Source organism: Natator depressus, chromosome 1 (genome assembly GCF_965152275.1).
Source record: "Natator depressus isolate rNatDep1 chromosome 1, rNatDep2.hap1, whole genome shotgun sequence".
Taxonomy (NCBI): domain Eukaryota; kingdom Metazoa; phylum Chordata; order Testudines; family Cheloniidae; genus Natator; species Natator depressus.
In genome coordinates, this window is record NC_134234.1 from 100,056,410 (window position 1) to 100,082,967 (window position 26,558).

At 44.1% G+C, this 26,558-nt stretch overlaps 1 protein-coding gene across 4 annotated transcripts in view; it reads right to left on the reverse strand.

Moving 5' to 3' along the window:
- NALCN (sodium leak channel, non-selective) overlaps positions 1-26,558 on the reverse strand; it is a 350,272-nt gene that overhangs the window by 150,229 nt on the left and 173,485 nt on the right. For all 4 annotated transcript variants that reach the window (XM_074963156.1, XM_074963170.1, XM_074963152.1 and 1 more), the window contains one exon: positions 50-181. In XM_074963156.1, the coding sequence (XP_074819257.1) occupies positions 50-181 (132 nt within the window). The remainder of the gene's footprint in view (positions 1-49; positions 182-26,558) is intronic.

The following is a 26,558-nucleotide window of genomic DNA, read 5'->3' on the forward strand; positions in this document are numbered from 1 at the left end:
ACTGTTTTCATTTTGAAAACTATCTGGATAGCAAGCCCAGTAAACTCACCTCAGCTAGGTAAAATTCATCATGCTGTCTCTTGAAAGACTCTCCTTTGTAGTAATTACTAGCAGCGACAATGACATCCACTGCCACCATGCTCAGTATGAACATATGAAATATTGATGACCTCATCATTTTCTGTAGAGGGGAAAAAAACACAAACACACAAGCAGTATTTTCTATTAAAGAAGTAAAACTCTATAATTGAAATAATGTATACACAACAATTTGTTTTTATAACTTGTACTCAATCACAATAGTATGTTGTGCAAAGCTTCATAAACTAATTGTAAATCACTGTTTATCTTATCAAATATATCATTTTACTTGAACTGGTTTATATGCAATGTCATTTTTTTCTTCAATTATTTCCTCAACTTTTATAAAAGTTTCATTGTTTACTATTTCCATTGTTTCTAATATGCTTTTAAAACACTTAGCTATATTTATTTCTAGCCATTTTTCCCTTTGTGAACATTCTTTATGATTTTAATATGGCTGTAACTGTTTCCTTGTTTAGGTGCCAGCATTATCAATATATGTCCACATAGCTCAAATGATACTGGTTACTACAACATGCCTAGCAGTGACAGAGCAGATATTCCATAGTCCTTTGGGGCTAGTTTGTAACCTTGCTCTCTTCTATGAGTAAGGGTGACACATAGCTTATTCCCCTCTCTTCTTGGCCACTTCCTTGCACTTCTCTCCACAACAGGAGCCACAAGCTGAATAAGGATTGTGACAGCCTAGGCCTTTGATTTCCAGAAGAATTAGACTGTTTTTATTCCTAGACACTTTCAGATTGATGAAGCAGTAGATTCTGAAGCTGGTTTTAGAATGCATAGGGCCTTTTCCCCACAACTTTTACAATACTGAAGTTACAAACTGGACCCAAACTATTTCCCCTAAAAGCTTCAACATGTTTGAGCGAAAGTTAAGAGAATAAAGACAAATGTACTTTAAAAGACCATGGTGCTGAATTCCTGTTTTCAGTGAGAGCTGAAGATGCTTAGTACCTTCCATGATAAATTCCTTCAGTACCAAAAGATGGAATTGTGGCTGCAGTTTATCAATAAATGTATTGCTGCCAATAAAATTCAAATTAAATAGCCAAATATACTGATATATATATTAAATCACTCACAGACCATTCCTATATTAATTGTTCCAATAGAATCCAAGAGCCAAACTTTCACATATCCTTGCACGCACAATCACTTGAGTGTGCAGTTGTTACACTATCACTTTTTCCCCACACACTGTGGAATTTATGCTTGTAAACCTATTTTCACAAACTAACAACTCATCAGTTGCTGACATGTAAATGTTATTGCACATTGTGTTAACGCAAACAGGTTGATTCAATTTGTCCCCAAATTTGTTTCTAAAAGTAGCCAGTACTGAATTTCAGGTAAAACCTCACTATGTATAACAAAGCCTGCTAGCCTTCCCTACCTTCTTTTAAAAATGTCACGTGGCTGGATTTAACTTGCTTAAAAAACAGGTGCCCCGAAATCATTCTACATCTACACTTTTTACTAAAGCATTCCTGCCTCAGTTTCCCTCTACTTCAGCTCTGGGCCCCTTAAATCAAACCTCCACACCCCTCCTTGGGGATGGATTTATTAAAATAACAAAATTGATCTCAAAATCAATATCTTCAGCACATCCAGCCAGTAAAGAGAGAGTCATTAAAAGAGCCAGAGGCTGCATGAAGGCAGGAGCAGTAGGCCTATGGGCACTAGAGCAGAAGCTGGCTGCAAAGGAAAGGCCAGGTAGCATCAGCCTGAGAGCTGGGACTGAGAGCTGGATGGGTATAGGGAAGCTGTAGCCATAGCAGGTGGATGGTGCACAGCACAATGCCCAGCAAGCAGGAGGTATGGGGGCAATTGCATGTGCACAGGAGGAAGATGGTGCCAAGGAAATGGTACAGGCCTCTTGCTATTTTTACACCCCTGTTCTGGACTGCCATTTGGGGCTGGGTTTGGAACTGTTGGTTTGATCTTTTATTGTAACAAACTTTTTGTGCCTAGATATTTGTGCATTTTTGTTTCTGGCAGTCCTACTAATACAAGTGACTACTTACTCAGAATCAGAGAGTGCTAATGGGACCATTAATGGACTATACCCCATAGAGTTTAGTGCCTGTGGTGCCCCTTTTCAACTAGATTGGCTTGTCAAAGTTTGGAATACTGGGGATGTTCAAGGTGGATGTAGAAATTCATGGGGTCTGGTATTTTATTTGTTGCAATCTTGTTTATTTACAAGGAATGTAAAAAGTCCCCAGTCTCTGACCACAGAAGGAACCAAGAACAAAAGGAGCAGTTTCTTAGCTTACAGCCCTCAAGACTCTTTAGCTACCACCAGACCGAAAAGAGCTCTCTCCAGCATTTTTCAAGATCAGGTTATGCTTACAGGCTCCTGCTTGGCCTTCTCTCTCCTCTCTCTCTCTCTGTACTCATTGGTTCTCAGTTTTTGTGTGATCTCCCTTCATATATGCACACACACAACCAAACCCAAACTATACTCAGCAAAAAACTTCTGGACAGGTTCATATACAGCTTTTGTTTCAGGTGGGGGGTTATGCTTACAATTACGTTAAGTGAAGGGTGAGTTCACACTTATCAATCAATCTCAATGGGATTTTCACTCAACCCATAACAAGATTTCCTCCAACTCATATGACCTGGAACTCCAACAGTGCTTGCCTGCAAGCTCATGGTATACACAGCATGCTGCCAGACACCCAGAGCACTCGCAGTGACACTGTACATTAGAGCCAGTTTTACAAAATTTCTTAAGAGTTCAATAGTATGGCTTAGGATAGGACTGTAGGGGCTGGGAACAACTGATATTTATAGGCAGAATAACAAACTACTGTATGAAAACACTGGATTCATAAAGAAAGACCCATTCAAAGGACACCGGATGATTTCATTGCAAAGCAAAAAACAATCTTTTAGACATCAGATGAGACTCTTAAAGTTACAGGGCCAAATTAAAATGTGTCATAAGTGGGGGCAACTCATTGATCTGTGTGTGTGTATAGTACTAATTCAGTTGCTCCACTCAGCATTCACATAATCTTGTAATGGCATGTAGCATTAATGGCATGTAGTTTTCTTCTGACTTAAAATAACTGCCAGAGCCTGAGGACAACACTTCACCACCAGATTTTAAAAGGCAAGTTTTTGTATTTAAGTAACAGACCTAACCCTCTCAATCCACAAGCACAACTGCCATTGGCAACAATAGTTGGCTTGAATTCTGAGTGAGGATAGTATGCAGTTCTTAGGGGCAAGTCAGGTTGGCATCTTCTATAAAACAGGCACAGCTAGCGTCCACTATAAGTACACCCTGTGAAACAGATCCCAGAAGCTCACAACATTCTCCTTTTAGGTTCTGAAGTCAGTGGGAGTCTGTTGGGAAACAGGGGTCCACCCACATGTATCACAACGTAGGCTCAGGGTCTTACCTTGAATTTGTTTGGAGCATTTGAGGAAGTTCCTTTCAGACTTCTTTTAAAGTAGGAAGTCTGAATGAAGAACTGTTTTCCACTTGTAAAAATGTTGGCCTATTTTTTTTTGTTTGTTTGTTTGTTTGTTTTTTTTACCAGGGCTGTAATAAAAGCAGGTGGGGTGAAATCCTGGCTCCTTTCAAGTCAATAGTAAAACTTCCATTGACTTCAATAGGGCCAGCATTTCGCCCCTGAAGTTTAAAGTTGAAATTTAACGAAGGTATAGTCCTCATGGAGAAGTTGTGACGTTGCTTGGAAAACAGTTGGCGGAAAGGATGAGATCACAGTTGCCAATGCAGGAAACGAAAGCTTGTAAGTTTTGGAAATGTGGAGGGAGTAAAAAAGTTGCATGTTTAGGATAGCGTGTGGATGTGTGTGGGTCTTCAGAGACTGGAGCTGAAGATGATGTCAAGGCAGGAGCCTGAGGGAAGTGTCGCTGTCTGTGATGACAAAGAATGGGATAAAGAGAGGAGAACTTGTGAAGAAAGACTAGGAATTTGGGGCCATTTTAAGTTTGACATAAGAAATCCTCAAGAAGATGTTAAAGAGACATGCCCAGGTGAGGGATTGGACAATAGGCTACAGATCAGGAAGGGAGAGGTAGATTTCTGACTAACTGATGTAAAGATATTAGTAAAAGCCAGATGTCTGGATGAGTTCACCTAGGGAAAGGGAATAGACGTGAGCCAAAAACATGGGAAGTGGAAGAGGCAAGGGTCCAGCAAATGAGATGCTGCATCAATGATAAGAGGAGGAGGAGAAAGAGGAGAGGATGGAGTCACAAAAGCCAAGGGAGAGTAGGATGTTAAAACGGGGGGTGTGATCAGACTTGCTCACCTGCTCTTTCCTATGATGCTCTAATTCAGTTAATCTTTTCTTCATTCTCTTCCTCCGCCCCCACCCCAGATTTCTGTCAGGGTAGGAGTCGGGCTGAGCGTAGCTGAGGGGCACGTGCCAGGAAAAGACCCCAGCACACAGTGCTCCCACTGAGCCCCAGTAGGAGGCACCAAGAACAGGGAAGAGCAACCGGACTGGCAGCACAGTTCCACCAGAGGGGGCACGAAGAAGCCCGCTGAGTCCCGTCCTTTCCTCACCTGTAGCCATAGTTACCATGGCTTGACATTAGGTGTCTGCAACCTGCTCCGGTCCACACTGCGCCAGCAGCAGGGAGGTGATGGGAGAAGTAAGTGGGGAAGGAGCTGTGAGGGAAGTGGGGGCAAGCTGAAATGGGTGTGGGAGCGCACGGGGAGTGGGAAAGGGGCCAGAGGTGATACGTGGGGCTCTGCCCCACCAGAATCTTTAAACTGTGCTTCTACCCCCCCCGCCCCAAGAGTATGTGTCATCCCTGGCTGAGGATCAGGCCCAATGTTTTTGCATTTAAAATATGTTTGAAACATTATGAAATTGGTACTTTTTTGGTAACATTTTAAAAAATATGATGGGCTCTATTCATAGCAATATATGTTGTATACTGTATATAACTGAAGTACCATACGATAGTCATTTGATTTAATAAATACATGATTAACACAGAGACAACATAAATTTAGTGTACCTGAACCAGTTATATATTTTTATACATTTTATGTTAAAATTATACATAGATGAGATATTTTACAAAATATATGGATATATATACAATAAATATTTTTTCAATAACCCATATTTATTGGCCCAGACTTGACCACTATAGCTAAGGCTGCAAAACAGGATCAGTTACAATGTCTTGCTTTCATATTCTCATATCTCTGTGAAAAATTCATCTTCAGGGCAACATAGTCGCACATGGGGACAGATCCAGTTAATGGGCCTGTGGAAATTTACCCCAGCTGTTTGGTCTCTGTCCAAATAAGAATTCATTGTGTTTGTACAGTCTAGCACTATGGAGTCCTGGTCTATGACTGGTGCTCCTCAGTGCTGCCACAACACATACATTCTAAATAGTATTAATAATATTTATTATTATATTTGTAGTAAGTTTGAACGAAATTCTTTCAGCAGTTTTTGTGTTCAGCATTAGTGCAGGAAAAAAAGTTCTCAATTTTTAACAAGTTATTGTCACATTTTATTTCCCCTGTACAGCAACTCAAAATTATTGGAACTCAAAAACACAGCATTAAACTGGTTTTCCCCCACAAAAATTTCAAACCAAAATGTTGGGAATGTTTGGTTTGAAATATTTTGTTCAAAATTTTTGAGGGAAATTTCAAATGAAACGTCAATGACAGTTAGGCGCCTGTCACTTCTGTCTTCGTATACAGTGTAGTTGTAGCTGAGTCAGTCCTAATGTATTAGGGCATGGCTACACTTGCGAGTTAGAGCGCATTAGAGCAGCCCAGTGACCTCTAACTCACGACGTGTCCACACTGGCAAGGCACGTAGAGTGCTCTGACTCCGCGGCTAGAGCGCTCCTGGTACTCCACCTCGGCGAGTAACGTTTGATGCACCTCTGCTGGAGCGCCGCAGTGCCAGTGTGGACGCCCTGGTTTGTTAATGCGCTCTGATCGGCCTCCAGAAGTGTCCCACAATGCCTGTTCTAGCCACTCTGGTCATCACTTTGAACTCTACTCCCCTGCCCTCAGCCAGGTTTGCTGTTTGCTCAGCCAGGCATGGAGTGCTCTCAGCGAATCTTTCCAGGTGACTATGCCTCCACGCACCAGGCGAGCCCCAGTATGGAGCAATGGTGAGGTGCTGGACCTCATCAGTGTTTGGGGGAGGAAGCTGTCCGTGCCAGCTGTTCTCCAGCCATAGGAATTACGATATCTTTGGGCAGATATCAAGGGACATGATGGAAAGGGGCCATGACTGGGACACACTGCAGTGCAGGATTAAAGTGAAGAAGCTGTGGAATGCCCACTGCAAAGCCCACGAGGCAAACAGCTGCTCCGGTGCTGCCCCTGCGACCTACCGTTTCTACAAAGAGCTGGACGAGATACTTGGGGGTGACCCCACCTCCATTCCGAGTACCACCATGGAAAATTCAGAGCCCAGTCCAACAAGGCAGGAGGAGGAGCAAAGCGGGAGTGAGGGTGCTGAGGAAGAGGAAGACACCCTGGCATCCCTAGATGCATGCAGCCATGAGCTGCTCTCAGGCCAGGAGGAAGGCAGACAGTCGCGGTGGCCGGTGCTTGGGGAAGGACAAACACCAGAAGAGGTTCCCGGTAAGTGGCTTTTATTTTGGGAAGGAAGTTATTCGGTGCGGGCTCTTGGGGCGAGGAGGGTTAGGGCTGCATGCATGCCTAGATGTGGACTAGGGCGTTGATGTGCTCTCTCACATCGCGGTAATCAGCCTCAGGGATCTCTTCAAAGGTCTCATCCAGAACTTGGGCAATGCGCTTGTGCAGGTTTCTCAGGAGAGCCACTGTGGTCCTTGCCCCAGTAAGGCTAACTTGTCCATGCCACTGTGCCGTGACGGGCGGGGGGAACCACTGCTGCACACAGGCAAGCGGCATATGGGCCAGGGCAGAAGCCGCATTGTAGCAGAAGACCCTCCCTTGCTTCCCAGGTCACCCTCAGTAGCGAGATATCTTCCAGGACAAACTCCTGCGGAAAATGTGGGGACAGTGTTCAGTATAGAGGCCCCCCGCCGCTGTTGGCTCTCCCCAAGGCACAGAAACCCAGAGGACAGTACAGCCATGAAAGAATCAGTCCCCCTTGCCCCTGTGCTTACTTACCATTTTGGGGCTCCCGGTAGTTATGTGCGCTCACTTTGGGACAGGAAAATTATGCCATTGTGTAGACTGTGCTTGCCCTCCTTAAGTACGGGGAAATTATTGTTCTGTCTGGTGTGAACAATGCGGCCTCTGTTAAGTGTTGCATTTTGCCTTTACAGATGCAACCTTGAGATCTCAGCCGTCCTTGTTATCACCGGCCGAGAGGCTGCAAAGACTCAGGAAGAGGCCACGCAGAAGCAAAGAGGCCATGCTGCATGAAGTCATGCAGCACTCCCTTAATGAAAATGAAAAAGTGCAGGAGTAGCAGAAAAGTGAAAGGAGGGTCCGCCAGCAGCATGTGGATCACCGGCACCAAAGCACAGAGCAGCTGATAAGCATCATGGAGAGCTAAGCAGACTCAATCCAGGCGCTTGTAGCCATGCAGACGGAGCATTACCGCCCGTGCCCCCCTGCAGTCCTTGTCCCAAAACTCTTTCCCTTGTGCCCCCATGTCACCTCCAACCCACTTTCCCCAACATCCGGGTTCTTATCGCCACCAGCTGCCTCCAACACCTGTAGCTTCACCACCCAGCCCTGAAAACTATGACCCTTACCCACTGCACTCAACCCTCATCACCATGCAGTATAGCCATCCTGCAGTGCAGCACTCATTACACAGCACTCCAAACAGGAAGGCTGAGTATGATAACAGGACATATACTAACCTGTGATTGTACTGTTCCCCACCCCACCCCCTTGCCCTTTGTGTTTCCCAAGCAGTTGTGTTTCTTTTCAATAAATGCATTTTCTTTTCATTAAATATATATTTTTTGCTTTGAAAACATTCTTTATTATTGCATAACATAAAAGATACCTTAGCCCAGGAAAGAAACAGGCACTGCAAGTCAGTGTATCATATGTAGCAAACACAGATTCCTACTAACATTGGAACCACTGCACTTCACTCCCATGCAGGGCACCAGACATTACTGCTGGCTTTCAGCCTCAGATTGCTCCCTCAAGGCATCCCTAATCCTTGCAGCCCCACGCTGGGCCCCTCTAATAGCCCCACTCTCTGGCTGTTCAAATTCAGCCTCCAGGTGTTGAACCTCTGAGTTCCATGCCTGAGTGAATCTTTCACCTTTCCCTTCACAAATGTTACACAGGGTACATCACGTGGATATAACTGTGGGGATGCTGTTATTGGCCAGGTCCAGCTTCCCATACAGAGAGCGCCAGCGGCCCTTTAAATGGCCAAAAGCACACTCCACATTCTGCACCAGCTCAGCCTTTGTTGAACCACTGCTTGCTGCTGTCAAGGCTCCCTGTGTAGGGTTTCATGAGCCATAGCGTTAAAGGATAAGCGGGAACTCCAAGGATCACAATGGGCGTTTTGACTTCCCCTACGGTGATCTTCTGGTCTGGGAAAAAAGTCCTGGCTTGCAGCTTCCTGAACAGGCCAGTGTTCCGAAAGATGCATGCGTCATGCACCTTTCCGGGCCAGCCTGCCTTAATGTCAATGAAACACCCACAGTGATCCACAAGCGCCTGGAGAACCATAGAGAACTACCCCTTCCGATTAACATACTCGGAGGCTCGGTGGGCTGGTGCCAGAATTGGAATATGCGTCCCATCTATTGCCTCTTCGCAGTTAGGGAAACCCATTTGTGCAAAGCTATCCACAATGTCATGCACGTTACCCAGAGTCATGGTTCTTCTGAGCAGGATGCAATTAATGGCCCTGCAAACTTGCATCAACACAATTCTAACGGTCAACTTCCCCACTCCAAACTGGTTAGCGACCAATCGGTAGCTGTCTGGAGTTGCCAGCTTCCAGATTGCAGTAGCCACCCACTTCTTCACTGGCAGGGCAGCTCTCAATCTCGTGTCCTTGCGCCGCAGGGTGGGGGCGAGCTCATCACACAGTCCCATTTAAGTGGCTTTTCTCATCCGAAAGTCCTGCAGCCACTGCTTGTCATCCCAGACTTGCATGACGATGTGATCCCAGGACTCAGTGCTTGTTTCCCAAGCCCAAAAGTGCCATTCCATGGTGGTGAGCATGTCCGTGAATGCCACAAGCAATCTCGTGTCGTATGAGTTACTTGCGTCGATATCGTCTTCGGAGTCCTCACTGTCACTTTGGATCTTAAGGAGTAACTCGACTGCCAAACGTGATGTACTGGTGAGACTCGTCAGCATACTCCTCAGCGGTTTGGGCTCCATTCCCACAGATCAAAAGGGAAGACAGAGCGCGCAGTACAAAAAACGTTGAAAGATGGCGTCAATTGTGGACGGAAGCAGAGGGATTGCTGGGATGCGAACCAATGCATCACGGGATGTGGGGACAGGACCCAGAATGCCCCGCACCCCCTTCCCTCAAGCCACAGCGCCAGAATGGGAAGAGGTGCTCTGTGGGATAGCTGCCCACAATGCACCACTCCCAATGCCACTGCAAGTGCCGCAAATGTGGACACGCCAGTGCACTTGCAGCTGTCAGTGTGGACAGACTGCAGCGCTTTCCCTACTGCGCTCTATGAAGGCTGATTTAACTCAAAGAGCTCTACATTTGCAAGTGTAGCCATGCCCTGAGACTGACAAGGTGGGTGAGGTAGTATCTTTTATTAGACCAACTTCTGTTGGTGAGAAAGACAAGCTTTCAAGCCACACAGAGCTCTTCTTCAGGTCTGTGAAAGGAATTCCTCCCAGTGCAAAAACAAAACATAAGGTGTAACAGACTGTTTAGCACAAGTAGTTAGCACATATTGTAAGGGATCATTCAAGGTAGAGTGGCCCATTAACGCCTCTGCAGTCAGAGGACAAAAAGAGGGGCGTATCTTCATCCTCTGGACAGATGGTTTAAACTCCCTCATAGATTTCCACCACAACTTCAGCCACCAACACCAATCCATTAAAGTCTCTCTGGAACATTCCCACACTGACATCAACTCCCTGGACACCACAATCAGCTTCAGCAACCCTACAGACAACCATACACAAGAAAAGCATGGATCACCAAACCTACCTTCATAGATCCAGTAACCACCCCAAACACACCAATAAATCTGTTATCTACAGCCAGGCACTCAGATACCACAGAATATGCTTCAAGGAGAAGGTCCGGGATATATACCTTAAAATGGCCTTCACCAAAGAAGAACACTCCACCAGAGAAGTAGATCACATCATGCGATAGGCCACACAAATAATCCAAGAGAACCTGCTTCAATACAGAAATAAAACCCCCTCTGAAGTGATCACACCTCTAGTTGTCACCTACCGCTCCATCCTGGAATCCATAGAGGGTATCATCAAACAACTTCAACCCTTCTCGATGGGGACCCTATCCTGAAAGAAATCTTTCATGAACCTCCACTTCTTGCCTTTAAACAACCCTGCAACCTCTCCAAGCTCATCATCAGAAGCAAACTCCCCACAGAACAGGACACAGCAACTAAAAGTGGCACCAGACCCTGGAAGAATAACAGATGCAAAACCTGTAGACATATCTCCACTGCTACAATGATCAACAATGGCCTGTGATGGGATATTAGATGGGGTGGGATCTGAGTTACCCAGGAAAGAATTTTCTGTAGTATCTGGCTGGTGAATCTTGCCCATATGCTCAGGGTTTAGCTGATCGCCATACTTGGGGTCGGGAAGGAATTTTCCTCCAGGGCAGATTGGAAGAGGCCCTGGAGGTTTTTCACCTTCCTCTGTAGCATGGGGCACGGGTCACTTGCTGGAGGAGTCTCTGCTCCTTGAAGTCTTTAAATCACAATTTGAGGACTTCAATAGCTCAGACATAGGTGAGAGGTTTTTCGCAGGAGTGGTGGGTGAAATTCTGTGGCCTACGTTGTGCAGGAGGTCAGACTAGATGATCATAATGGTCCCTTCTGACCTAAATATCTATGAATCTACGAAAAACACACCTTTAAAGATCCATGGATCCAGGGGTGAAAGTGGGCTGGTACCGTGTACCAGTAAGAAGCCAATTCCGGCCCGTATGCAGCTGACATTAAAGCGCTTTAATGTCACTGCCCTTTCCCCCGCCCTGTCAGTCCTCATTCTCAAAGGAAACTTACACAACACTTTCATAAGATGAAGCTTAAATTCATTGCTCTGCTCTACACCAACAATCATGAACTGAACAGAGATACTGGATTTATAGTTTATTACAACTATGTGTAACCCATTAACACCCTCTTTTTGTCCTATGACCGCAGAGGTGTTAATCAGCCACTGTACTTTGAATGGTCCCTTACAATATATGCTAACTAGTTTTCATAAACGGTTACTAACCTTTCTGTAACTGCTGTTCTTCGAGATGTTTTGCTCCAATATAGGTGTGTATGTGTCGCATGCACCGTTGCTGGAAGACATTTTTCCCCTAGTGGTATCCGTCGGGTTGGGTCAGTCCACACGCTGGCCACTGAGGAGGAATCTGCCATTGGCCCGAACCCCATACTGGCAGGACAAGTCCCTGGGTCTCATCTGTGGGGTGTCTGTGATCCACGTTATATCCATTCCCTCATGAGGCATATGACTCTACCTGCAATTCTGAGCCAGAGGACCCGTTCCTAGGTGACCAGGGTGGCACCGTGCCCCAGGGTGCTGAGCGACCGTGCCTAGATGGGGAATGGTGTCTCAAAGGAGAGCGGTGCTGGGACAAATAACGGAGCCGCCATGGGGAGTGTTGTCGTGATGGAGAGCAGCGCCTCGACGACAAGCAGTACCGTGATTGTATGCAGCACTTCGGCAGGGAGCGTCGTAGGGACAGTGATCAGCACCTGGAGTGTGACCGGTGCCAGGAACGAGACCAGCAGTGGGACTGCAACCGGCGTCTAGGTGGGGTGCCACGTCGCTGCGGTGAATGTGGTCTTGGTGCCGAGTCCCCCAGTGATGAGGGGGAAGGAGGAGGGCTCAAGACTGGTGCTTGCCCTCTTGTGGCTGGAACTTGCGGTGCCTGGTTCATCCCCTGCAGGCTTTGTCTCAGGGATGGCAGTGCCAGGAGACTCAAGAGGCTTTGTGCCGCCTCATACATCTCTGGCGTCTATGGCGGTGCCAAGCTCGTGTCCCCCCTTGGCTCACCCTATGCAGGGAGCCCCTCAGTCCCGGACTCAAAGGTTCCCCTGCTGGGGCCAGAGTCAATGGTGCCAGTTGAGTCACCTCCGATCGAGAGTGGTCCACCATAGATCACGCTCTCTCAACAGTCTTTCTTGAGTGGGAACGCCCCCAATCAGACTTCTTCAACTGCTTCTTTGGCACCAGTGATAGGGATTGGTGCTGTGTTATCGGTGCCACCTTCTTTGGCGCTGGAGAAGTGTTGCGGTGCTGGAAGGATAATGCCCGGGAGCCCAAGCCACGCTGGGTGTCCTGAACAGACGCCAGTGTGCTCCTGGTAGAGGAGGTGCTCGGTACTGGATCCGGTTGCCACTCTGAAGCGGGATGGAGTGTCTCCTCCATAAGTACAAACTTCAATTGATTGTCTCTCTTTTGGTCCTCGGTTTGAAGTTCCGGCACTTATCTTGAATATGACCCTCTCCCAAGCACTTTAAACAGCTTTTGTGAGGGTCACTAAACTGGCATGTGCTTGCAGCACACCACACACTGTTTGAAGTCCTGGGACCAAGGCATGTCCCAGGGCCCGGTGCTTACCGACTATTAACTACTAATTATCACTCTACTTATGCTAACGATCTATTTACAATTATCTACAATCTATTTACAGAAAGAAGACCACTAAAAGAATCACTTGTTGAACAAGCGATAGGAGCGTTCCAGTGACTGCCACGGACAGAAAGAAGGAACTGAGGAGGGAGCGGGCTGGCAGGTGCCAATACACCGTGCTATGGAGGCACCACTCCAGGGGGCACCAGAGACAACCCAATGGATACTACTAGGGTAAAAAAGTCTTCCAGCAATGGTGCACGCAACACAGGCACGCCTATATTGGAATGGACATGAGCAACACATCTCAAAGAAGAACAATCTGTTCTGCCTTACATTTTGCTTTGACACTGGGAGTTCCTCTCCCAGACCTGAAGAAGAGCTCTGTGTGGTCAAATGCTTATCTCTCACCAACAGAAGTTGGTCCAGTCAAAGATATTACCTCACCGACCTTGATATCTGTCTCTGGGAATATCTCCTCATTCATGTTTTAGTAACAGCCGGCTGGGGTCAGAAAGGCCTGAATCTCAAGAGTTCAGGGCCAGATTTTCAAGTGTTCAGTACTCACAATTGCAAAGGCCCAATTTTCAAAAGAGCTCAGGACCTATTTACTCACCTAAGTAAGGGACACATTTTGAAAAGTGTTCAACACCAGAAGTTCCCATTGTGACATTCATAGCCAGATTGTAGAAAAGGGATCAGCACTCAATATATTGAGCTCTTTTGAAAATCTGGCCATTAATTTTGGTGTGTAAATGATTGCTGAGCTTTTCTGAAAGTCTGGCCCTAAATCTAGGCCCAAGTTTGAAAAAGAAAAAAAACCCAACCAATATTGGTTGCATTGAAGTTTGGCTACAGACTGGGGTCTGACTCATTACTTAGCCATATACCTATGCTGATGTTCAACTACTTATTTATGACCTGATTTTCAGAAATGCAGGCATTTTCTCATGCTTTTGACTTGTGTGTGCAAACTCCAATATGTGCATATAGTCCTTATTTGCATGTGTAGAGGTATACTTGTCTCTGTAAAAAACAGAATTGGCACATGCATCAGAGTTTTGTATGTTCAAGGTTAGGCACATGAAAGTGTGAGTGTGAGAACTTCTGCATATGCATTTTGCTAATCCGTCTCATAGCCAGGAAAAAAAAATGGATTTTTCTTTTAATACAGCTGATATGTTGCTGAATGACCCCCAACTTTTGTGTTTCCTGCTTTTTTCTTTTAATTTTAACATTTAATTAACCCAGTGTTTTATTGTTATAGTATTAAGTTCCAATTTTATACTATTTTAGTATACTTTCACTTTTGATTATATAGTTATTATGTATTTAATTTTATATACGTAGTATCAAATAGATAATCAAAACTGAAAATATACTATAAACATTACAAAATTGGAACTTTTAAATATATAATCTGTGTGAGTGTCTATATTTATTTTTATTGTGCGATAAATAAATAAGCTGTGCTTTTTCGTTTTCTGCCATTGTGTCTCTGAGTTCAACTACTTGCCTGTCATGAGTATTATTTGTGGTAAGCAGCTTTCTATTGGCCTCTATAAGCCAGGTCATGCAATACTCCTAGGAGATCAATCACATTTTTCTCTCTCACATAACTACTGTGTCTTATTTTATATGTTCCGCACCAAAGAATTTTTATTTGGATTTAGACCCTCAAAGTGACAGAACTACGTGATGACTTAATTGTACAATGCACTCCTTTTGCACCTCCCTGGTAATATATGATTGTGAAGGTTAACAGCTATGTAAGCCATTTGAAGTGCGGTATAAGTGAAAGCATAATATACAATTTAGCTTTTAACATCACTTTGGATCACCAGATCAGCAGTGTGTCATTTGGATTACAGATTTTTTAGAATAGAAAATGTAGTGTGCAAACTTGAAGGAGACCTATGCCAGTTTTTGTTGTTGCTTAACTTACACCTTTTCCAGTCCTGGGGTGAGTTTTTTTTAAACTGTTTAGGAATAGGACGAAAGAAATGTCCTGATGTTGTTGCCAGACAGTTGCATGAGAGAAGAACTGTCTATAATGTCAAATTGGATTTAAGGTTAGCTGTACTGAGGCAGTTGCTAGTTAGGTGCCTTGTTGCCGCAATCGGTCATCTACAACAGGGAAAAGATTCCTGCATTTACTGTCAGTTACTTTTGAATATGACATCCAGGATGACAATGTTCACTGTCTGGAAGACAAATTGTGCAGCCCACAGCCTTCAATGGATTATATATCCAATATGCCTAAAAGCCAATGCTTGACATAGCTTTAATAATCTGAACACTCTCAACATTCGGAAACAGATAAGGGAGTTAAGCATCTGCAATGTGATTGCACTGGCTGATTACATAACATAATTTACACTAGCTGGAATGGTCCCTAACGGACCATTCTGCCATCCCAGGACAACCACAGCAGTGTGCTCTGGCCTTACCTCCTCCCATCCCTTATAAGGAGGAGGGAGAGTGGGTAGCATAAAGCTGGCTTTAGCTCTATATCACTGAGGAATTCCTCTACAACAGGGGAATCTTACGTAGCCCTTTTGCACAACTGCAGCAGCACAGAGGGAACTGAGGCTGGGTCAAGGATCAGGCATCATATGAACTGCAATCCCTATTCATAACAAGGAGAGCTAAGGATGGAGTTTCACCCTTGACTCTGGATTGCATTTCTGGAGTTAATTTTTATTTCGACACAGTAACTTATATGAAAATATTTATAATGAATCATTGTTCAAAGTGCTGTTAAACTAAGATCTGGTTGGCTCCATGGATATAGGATATGGAGCTTTTTACCTAGACGACACTGGTTTGAATCAGGCCAGGTAGGTAGTGTTCAACTTTACCATCTAATGTCTACGTGGAGACTTGTTTAAAATGAGTTGGGTGCTCTCAGTCCAGTTCCTATTAGGTAGAAATCCAAATTCGATTGACATGAATTAGCACCTTTGTTTGCAGACTTAGAGGAGAAGCCACAGACTAAATGGACATGGAGACTAAATTAATGTCTATGCTCTAGAACTGATTCCCTCCAGGTTAGTGCTTCGTCAGGCAGAGAGAACATTTGTTGTGTGGATGCTTATGCTATTGTTATTCTGTTCCTTTACAGTGCAGAAAGTCAGGACTTCAGTGTGTAAGGCTGTTAAAATGATATTATGTCTTTCACAAACACTAAACTGACATGCAAACAGAAGGAAACACATAATCTAACTAAACACTGTTTGATATTTCAGTGTACAAGTAAGCAGTTTTTCTCCTAACTTTGATACTCACGTATTGTATGTCAGCATGAAAGATACATGAAAGCTGCATACACTTACTTATGTTTTAGACATTATTTTAGTGTAACATTTCACAAAAAAACCCCAACCATTTCACATTAGAATGGAACAGAACTGACAAGCCGTATATTCTTCTTTCATTTTCTTTATCATTTTAATATTTGCCTTAGGTAGCTAGATCTTGCTGAAGGATTCCAAGACAGCTTCCAGACATGGCTGTCCAATAACTTTATACTGGTTACAAGATTGTCACTGTTACACTTTTCCATTATCATTGTAATACTGTTTGGGGAGGGGCAGAGGGTTGTTTGTTTTTTTGTTTTGTACAAGTCTACATTGGTTTGCTGGCATTATTTAGGTAGAAAAGATTTTGATTGTTATAATCAGCACTTAAATGACTTTGAAAAATAACAGCTAGACAGGGATTGGAATCCGGAACAAAACACTCACACAGACTACTGGGAGATCCAGAATCAACCCTTAACAAAGCAAATTATAATTCAGACCTAAAAGAGAAACCTATTAATGCATGATCATTATAGCTATATTCAACCAACAAAATGTGGACCTCTGACTTTCATTGCCTCTAAATATTTCCTGCAGAATGGATGAAAGAAGTGAAAAGCCAACAGATTTGACTTACTCTGTCCCTTGGTGAGGGGCTGAGGCAGCACAATAATATCTCCCTTCCATTTGATTTCAAGGAAGCCATTCAATATGTTCAGGCTTCTTTGCATTGGGGGTGAAGGGGGCTTCTCTGCGTTCTGGGGTAAAGAGGGTCACAGTTGTGTTGGGAAGGGACAGATTGAGGACACCTGTCTGTGGCATCAATCCACCTGGAAATTTTCAAGGATATTCCTGAGAAAGTTAAACTAACACTTCTTGCATCCACATTAATTCCATGACCTTGGGAGCCTAGCAGATACTATGAAGTGTCTGTGCCTTTGTGTGCACGTCCTCCAAGGTCAGCAGAATGGGTGGCTTCAGGATGTGGCAGAAACAATGGTATTCCATCTAACTATGGTCCTCTCTTTCCCTCTCTAAAGTAGGAGCTGTGGGACAATATCCTCATGAAATATGAATCACCACAGCTCCATTGACTTCCATGGAGATACCACAAAATACATCACCTGAAGATCTGGTCCATGATGATTGATCTTTAAAGATTTTCTAACTTTTTGGTATTTTTTTCATGAAATCAGTGTACTGTACTCTACTCTCACACTCGCTACTTTGTCATTTATTAACAATCTCCTGTCTTTATACATTTGGCTGCTATTAGTTTTTATAGTTAGCAAACTATTTATTCCCAAGCAAGGAGACTTCAAAGTATGCTCTTTTGTTTGTTTATATGACAGACTTTGATATAGTTAGGAAATGAATTTCAATACACAGTGTGTTGCATATTATGTAAGAGAAGCAGGATTTGAGAAGGTTATTCAGGGGATGCACATTTGCATAGTTTGGACCCCTTTGTAAAAGCTCCCTGCAAAGCATCATGTTAAAGGCAGGGCCAAAGGAGGCCTGGAATACGAATTTACTATAGTGAGGATCCAGTGGTCCTTTGTCCTACAACAGAGCCTAGAGGTTTCTTCACTGAACACCATATGGTACTATGAATAAAAAAAATAAGGCAATTTCCTAAGTGGAAGAATGGATCTGTTAAAAGATATTCCAGAGCTGAAACTCTCTGGAAATTGAAGACAACTGGAGGAAGTTCAAACAGTGCTTCACTCAATATCTGCTAACTATGAAAACGTACTACAGAAATTGCACTCCACATAAAAATGAGACACGTGAAAGATAAGTTTTTAATCACAGAGTACAAAATGAAGGTGAAACTATAGAAGATTTTCTGACTGATCTGAGATTGAACAGCCAATCTTGCAATTTTGAGGGGCAAAAAGAGTCCCTTATAAGAGACTGGACAGGGACTGGAATCCGGAACAAAACACTCAGAGACAGACTACTGGGAGATCCAGAATCAACCCTTAATAGAGCAATTAGAATTTGCCAAGCCACAGAAGTCATCTCATCCTGAGTAAATCTTATGGAAGGTGGACAGTTACCTGACCCTGTGGACAAGATTGAGAATCCTAAAAAGTGCAAGAAAAAAGAGACCTGAGGCAGAAAGGCACGTGCAGCTCAAAGTCAGAATCCAGCATAAAACAGCATGTGGAGCAGCACACGCTGTGGCAACCAACACAAGCCAAGACAATGCTTGGCTTTTGGGAAAAGATGCAAGACATGCAATGGATTACATCCCTCTGCAAGACTTTGTAAGCACGAGCAGAGGATGCCTGGCATGGACAAAGAGGATGATGACAACACTCGTAGTTGAGATGAATTCTTCATCTACTCCTGGGGGCATTCTGTGCCAAAAAAATAAAAATTCTGCAAATTTTATTTGTCAAAATAACACTATATAATCCTGCCAATTTCAATTGTTTTGGTAATGTATTTCAGAATACCTGTCAGCAAGTATGTCTGTAACAATACAGACACACAAAATTTCCCTCAGGACTAGAGAGTTGAAGAAACCCCTATGACAACCTAGTTCCTGCTTCCCTGCCCCCTTTCCCTGCCCAGAGCCCAGCTGGGGGGCCAGACACCCAAAACACCTCCCCCCAGAGCCCAATCCATGCCCCCGAGCCCAGATACCTGCACCCTGTCACTCCCAGAGGCCAGCTGTTGGGCCAGATACCCGCACCACCCCTCAGAGCCTAGCTGTCCCCCGCCCCTTGCCCAGACACCCATCCCACCCCGAGCCCAGGGATCAAGAGGGAGAAACAGCCTGATGCTTAGTCCCAGGCTTGCACAGAGTTTCCTGTGTGCCGCCCTCTCCTTCCCTCAGGGCATGCTGGGAACTGCAGCTGCCAGGAACCCTCTAGCTCCCTCTCCCTACCCCCAGTAGTGTCTTCTATGTTCAAACTGGGCTCTGCCGAGTCCAGTGGCTCCTAGTGATGGCTAGTAGCACTGCAGCCCATTTCTGTGGGGGAAAGGAAATTCTGCACGCGCAATGTTAATTTCTCCAAATGCTTGCATTGCGCTGTGGCACAGAATTCCCCCAGGAGTATTCATACATGCAGTGGAAAACGTTGCAGCAGAAGATGATTAGCCCATCAGTCTGAAAGCAAATGGGACATTTATTCCTTTTAAGTTGGACACTGGGGCACAAGCCCGTGTGTTGCCAGAAACACTGTTAGTAACTCTAAAAGAAAAGCCACCGGTTGTAGAAAGTAAACAGGTAAAACTCAGGGCTTACTCCCTGATGTTATTCCCACTAAAGAAGTATGTGACCCAAATGTATGTAAATAAATTTAAAAAGATATCATTTGTAAAAGTACCAGGGAAAAGAGCACCCATTATTGCGTGAAAAGCACGTCAAGCCCATGGTCTCATCATTAGAGGCACAGGCATCGACTCCGTGAGTGCTCCAGGACTGGGGTGTGTGGGTGGGTGGGGGGGGGGGTCAAGAACCCCCCAGGTAGAGGGGAAGTCAGCACCTATGATTGGAGGGGCAGGGGCCCACAACAATTGAGGACGAATTTGAAGGCATCTTCCAGAGAAATGGCAAGCTCTCAACAGAGTGCAGAATAGAGCTAAAAGAGCCCACCAGCCCTACAGTTCACAACCCTACAAAGGTTCCCCTCACACTAAGGCAGAGGCTAAAAGAGGAGGTCGACAGGCAGTTTGTTCTGAGACTCATAGAGCAAACAGAAGAATGAAGTGAGTGGGTAAACTTGTTGGTCACCGTAGAGAAAAATGACACAACCCTCACTTATGTATAGACCCAAAAGAATTTTTAAAATATATTAAAGGTGAACATTTTCCACTACCTACAAGGGGAAAAATTTGGGCGGAGATTGTTGATGCCAAATATTTTTCTCTGCTTCATGTACCCGTTGAGACAGAATGCACCCTGTATTCACACCCTAAGCCAATGGTGGGCAATCTGCGGCCAGTCAGGGTAATCCGCTGGCGGGCCATGAGACAGTGTTTACATTGACCTTCTGCAGTCACGGCCGCCTGCAGCTCCCACTGGCCGTGGTTCGCCGTTCCTGGCCAATGGGAGCTGCAGGAAGCAGCACGGGCCGCAGGGACATGCTAGCCGCTGCTTCCTGCAGCTCCCAGTGGCTGGGAACGGCAAACCGTGGCCACTGAGAGCTGCAGGCGGCCATGCCTGTGGACAGTCAATGTAAACACTGTCTCATGGCCCTCCAGCAGATTACCCTGACGGGCCACATGGGGCCCGCAGGCTGCCCACTACTGCCCTATGCACTATTGTAATAATCTTTGTGCAAAACATGACTTGTGAAGTATCATTTGAAAATTAATAACTTGCTGGTCAATAATATCATGGTAAAATGTGTATAGCAACATTATATATAACATTATTAATTCCCCCCAAATGATGTTGGTTGCACGTGTTCAAACCCATGTAACCCTGACTAGATACAACTAGTCACACAGGTCTTAAACAAAGGAATGTATGTTTACCTCAGTTCACATATGAGTTGTAAACTCCCCAGACAGCATGAGGGGAAAGACAAGGAAAATCTTCATTTCAGCAAACAGAGGTAAGAAGAAACAGCACTGAATCTCTTTCACTACTAGACGCCATGTTGCCTCCTTTACTGTTTGAATAAACTTTGCTTTGAGGGGTAATCTTCAGGAAAATGCATCTCAAAGTGGGACTGGACTACGTAAGTGAGGGGCAAAAACAACCCAAGCTTTGTCTCCCTAACCATCTCTCTCTTTTCACCTAAGAAGACTAAAGAAATAGCTGTTGGACTTTGGGAGCAGATCCTGACCTGAGAGTTTGGTCAGCAATGTACTGAAAACTCGTGGTAATGGACTTCACCTTGAACCAAGTGTAGTTTGTTAAGTTTAGAAAGTTGTTAATCTTTATTTTTCTTGTAACCATTTCTGACTTTAATGCCTCATTACTTTTACTCACTTAAAATCTACCTCTCTGTAAGTAAATAAACTTGTTTTAGTCTTTAATTAAAACTAATCCAGTATTGTGAATTGTTTGGCTAACTCCATTTAAGGTAGTAGACTGTCGGTATGTCGATACCCTGAGAGAGGCAATGGATCTAATATATAGGGACTATCCAGAAGAAGGCAGAACAGTGCAGGACACACATGTTTTGGCAAATCTGGGACAGGGAGTGTTCTGGGACTGCAAATAATAACCAAGGCTGCAGGAAGCCAGAGTGTGGCTGGTATCTGGTGACAAGCTGCTGGGGACAGATCTGCTAGACCAGAGCTGTGGCTATAATTAGGCACTCAGGTGTGACTTGCATGTTGTTTGTGAGGATCCCAGGTTGGGAGCTACAGTAGCAAAGCATTGTGAGGCACCCCAGGTTGCAGGGCAGGGGTGACACAGCCTTTCACTGGTCTGCATTGCATCCCAGAATGTCATACCCATAGAAAAACAGACCACACATTTGTGCACACTCAGCACCTCCTTTGTGAGTACTGTTTCCGCAGACTGCCATTTGGGTTGTGTTTGAGACATGATGTACTTCACAGGGAAATGCAACAATGTTTGGTGGTAAAAAGGGTACCAAGGTTTACACAGATGACATTTTGATCTGGGGGAAAAAAAAAAAAGAAGAGCATGACCAGAGCACTGAGCAGCTTTGGACAGAACAAGAGCTGCTGACCTCTAAATGAACAAAAATATAAATTCCATGTAATGGAAATAACAGAGCTTGGAGAGAAGTTAACATGGCAAGGTGAACAGGTAGATCACAATACGATTGAGGCCATCACCAATGTGACTGCCCCAACAGACAAAGATGGGCTACAAAGATTCCTTGGAGTAGTGAACTATGTAGGGAAATTTATGCTTAATCTAGCTGCCTGAACAAGCCCAACAGCGCTATTGTGCAAAGACATGCAATGGATATGGAATGCTAGTCCTAATAAAGAGTTTGAGAAACTGAAGGAGTTAATTAAAGAGGCCCCAGTACTGAGGTACTATGACAGTAACTGCAAAAGTTGTCCATGGACACATCCTAGGAGGGTATTGGCACAGTCCTCTCACAACACTATAGCCAAACTGGAGACCAGTAGTTTATGTGTCACAGGTACTAACAAAATCTGAGGGTCAATATACTTAAATAGAGAAGAAGGCTTTGGCCTTAGTCCATGATTATAGAATGTTTAGTTGTCTTTATTTATGGGAGGCCTGTGTTAGTTGAAACTGACCATGAACCACTTATTGCCATTGCCAAAAGAACCTGGTAAAAGAACGCAGAAATTATTTTTTCAGCTATAAATGTCTGATTTACAAACTGAATAGAAACCTGGGCGAGATTTATTGGATACAGACACTCTCTAGAGTGTGACAAAAGTGCAGTGAAGCAAAGTCCAGAGCTAGATTTTGTACACAATAATCTGATTTTAAAAAAACAACTGTCCGATCTCAGATGAAATGTGGACTGTGATTGCCAGAGCTAGCTCTCACGATGAGACCCTTCAGAAAATAATTAAGGGTATTAGCAGAGGATGTCTGGGACATCATATTCCTAGGCCCCATTATCACTTTAAAAAGGAGTTCTGAGTACTAGATGGGATTTTGTTAAGGAATCACCAACCTGGTGCCTTTAAGAAGTTATGGAAAAATATGTTAAAAAAGAAACATGAAGGTCATTTGGGGATTGAAATATCTGAAAGAAGGGCTAGAACTGGTTAATAGTTGCTTCAAATGAATGGAGACATTGAGGAAGCTGTTAAGGCTCATATGCCATAAACACAGGCCAAGTCAATTGAAAGAGTCCCTGTTGGTGGCACAAGAAAAACTGCCCCCCTCCAGCAAAGTAGGCAGAGATTTGATTATATTTGCTGGATAAAACTATGTACCTGTCCTAGTCAAACAGTCTCACTTTCCTGAGATAGCCTTACTACAAGATACTACAGCTAAACAGGTGATTGTGCATATCAAATCTATTTTCACAAAAAAATGACATGTCTGACATGTCGAACAACGGGCCACAGGTCAGTGACCATGAGTTTATGTAGTTTGCAGTAAAGTATGGGTTTGGAGATGTAACCACTAATCCCCATTATTCCCAATCCAATGGGTGGTGGAAAACAGTGTCAAAATAATAAAGCGCTTACTGAAAAAAATTGCGAAGTCAGACTCTGGTCTGTAGTGAGCACTATTAAATTACAGAATGGCACCAATGAAGCATGGGTTGTCACTTGTTGACCTTTTGCTCAACAAAGAACTATAGAAACTGATGTCAGAGTCACTGCTGACATGCAGACATACAGAGACAGATAAAAGCAAAACAAAAAACGCAGTATGATTTGGGGGTCCTGGGAGCTGCTACCACTTCATGAAAATGACACTGGGCGTCTCTGTAATGGGAAATTGGCTGCAAACAGCAGAGGTTTTCCAAGGGGTAGCCCCCCATCCCCAGTCATATCAGGCTGTCACCATAGACAGACACCTACTGAGGAGTAACAGGTGACACCTTTTCTAACTCTCAGAAGAGACGGAGATAGGGGGAACTGAGTCTTCTGTTTTGCCCAGGAAAGTCTCACACAGTCAACAACCTCAGCAGGTTGAGACAGCCGAGCCCCAGACCACGGAGCAACCAGAACAAGTGGATTTGCCGCCTCCTGACAGCAGTAGTGCTGATGTGCCTGGGGAGCCCCGCAGGTCCAAGCAATGGCGGTAGGGCACCTCGAAGATTAATTGAACATTGTCAGCAAGTTAAGTTATTAGGTTGGCTACAAGTATCTGTAATTGTATGTTATATTTATGTTGTTTGCTATTATTAAATTTTGGCTTCGAAGGGAAGAGGTGGTATTAGGGACTGTGCCTTTATGGGCTAAGCTTCCTAGACAGAGAATCTGGGCAGGGCACTGTGAAACTCTTGTTATGCACAGCTAATTGGCACTATACACAGAATAAGCCAGCTCTCTTGCAAACACCTTACGCACTGGATGATCACTGAACACCACACTGGCCAGTAGAGCTGAGCTAATCAGGGAGTGGCGGAAGTAATCTGGCCTGATAGAGCTTGTCACAGATTACTTGCCTTGGAGCAAGGGGGCAAAGAGGGAACAAAGTGTGACTCTCCAAGCCTACACAACACATGCCTTATATGGGCCACTGAGCCAAGATTCAGTTTGGCCTATGGAAAACTGCAAGCTTTAGATAACATACAGGTTTAATACACTTATGATGTATATTTTATCATTTTGTTCTGAATATGTGCTGAGATACCTTGAGTATGAAAGGAGCTTTAGAAAATCATATTCTATACACTACTAATCATATAGAATTCAGAGCATGAATAGGATAAATTTCATTTTCATCCTCTCGGTTAATGGCCATCTGAGCTGGTAGAAAATTGTGAAAATAACTGGTGTAAATTGCAGGAAAATTTTCCTTTTGCTTGCAGAGTACTGCAGGGCATTTTACAAGTTGTGTAACTTATTTTCTATAAACTAATTTGCTTTTAACCTACTTTATAACTGCTTGACAAAGATAAGTTTGTAGAACATTTTAGCAAATTCTGTTGACACTTGCATTGGTGTGCTTACAAATGAGTCTGTGAAATAGTGCCCCTTTATAGAGCTGAGAGATTAGGTATGGTACTTAAGATAAACATTACAATACTACAATAGTTCCAAATCTGGGGTATGTTTTGAAATATTATCAGTTTTACATGCAAAGCCAGAGGGAATTAGAGTCAAATGCCTCAGCTCAGACATAATGGAGAGTGGAGAGAGGTGGTTGTGATTCCCTGGCCCAGAGCTGCCTGACCCCAGTACAAACAAGAACAATAGGGGTCCTGCCATAATTTCCTCTACTGAAATGCCAGCAGAGGATCAAACACCATGGGGAAATGATTGCCTAGGAAGGAGTACTGCGGAAAGGGATCTGGGAGTCATAGTAGACCACAAGCTAAATATGAGTCAACTGTGTAACACTGTTGCAAAAAAAGCAAACATCATTCTGGGATGTATTAGCAGGAGTTTTGTAAGAAAGACACGAGAAGTAATTTTTCCACTCTACTCCGCGCTGATTAGGTCTTAACTGGATTATTGTGTCCAGGTCTGGGCGCCACATTTTGAGGAAGATGTGGATAATTTGGACAAAGTCCAGAGAAGGGCAACAAAAATGATTAAAGGTCTAGAAAACATGATGTATGAGGGAAGATTGAAAAAATTGGGTTAGTTTAGTCTGCAAAAAAGAAGACTGAGAGGGGACATGATAACAGTTTTCAACTACGTAAGAGGTTGTTACAAGAAGGAGGGAGAAGAACTGTTCTTCTTAACCTCTGAGGATAGGACAAGAAGCAATAGGCTTAAATTGCAGCAAGGGAGGTTTAGGTTGGACATTAGGAAAAACTTCTTAAAGGTCTTAAAGGGTGGGTAAGCACTGGAATACATTGTCTAGGGAGGTTGTGGAATCTCCATCACTGGAGATTTTTAAGAGCAGGTTGGACAAACACCTGTCAGGGATGGTCTAGAAGATAATACTTACTCCTACCATGAGTGCAGGGGACTTGACTAGATGACCGCTCAAGGTCCCTTCCAGTCCTATGATTCTATGAAGCAGAGCTCTGTTATGTCCATATCATGTCCACGACATTCTCACCAGCCCCTTACGTGGCCCCTTCTTCTGATTTCAGGGGTGAGGTGACTGATGCAGGAGGCAGCTATGGTGCTACCACCAGATTTACTTCAGTGGTGATTCCCCTGGGAATCTGTGCCTAGTTTAAGGCATAAAGCAGCACAAAATGGCCTTAGCAAACCAGAGAATCTGTGTAAACTGTGCTGATGAAAGGACATTACAAAAATAATGGGGTTAGTCATTTGGAACTGGAAAGCCTTTTAAGAGAAGAATATGTATGGTCTTCACCTTACCCAAAAGGTAACCAGATTGAAGAAATTTTGAGGATTATTGAAATCTGAAGCTGGGAAAAAGGCCAGGAGGTACTGAGCACCAATGAAGCTGGGTAATGTAATTTGCAACAACAGAAGTGAAACTGTATATCTCAGGTGACAAATCTGAGGAACTGTCCCAGACTGACAATAGAGGAGATTTTGGAACAAACTGACAAATAAAACAGTAATAAGTCACCAGGACTAGATGGCATTCACCCAAGAGTTCTGAAGGAACTCAAGTATGAAATTGCGGAACTACTAATTGTGGAATGTAACCTGTCACTATTGGCCTCTGTACCAGATGATTGGAGGGTAGTTAATATAACGCTGAGTTTTAAAAGTCTCCAGAGGCAATCCTGGCTATTACAGTCTGGTAAGTCTAACTTTAGTACCAGGCATTTGGGGGAAATTATCGTAAAGAACAGAATTATCAGCCATATAGATAAACATGATACGTTGAAGAG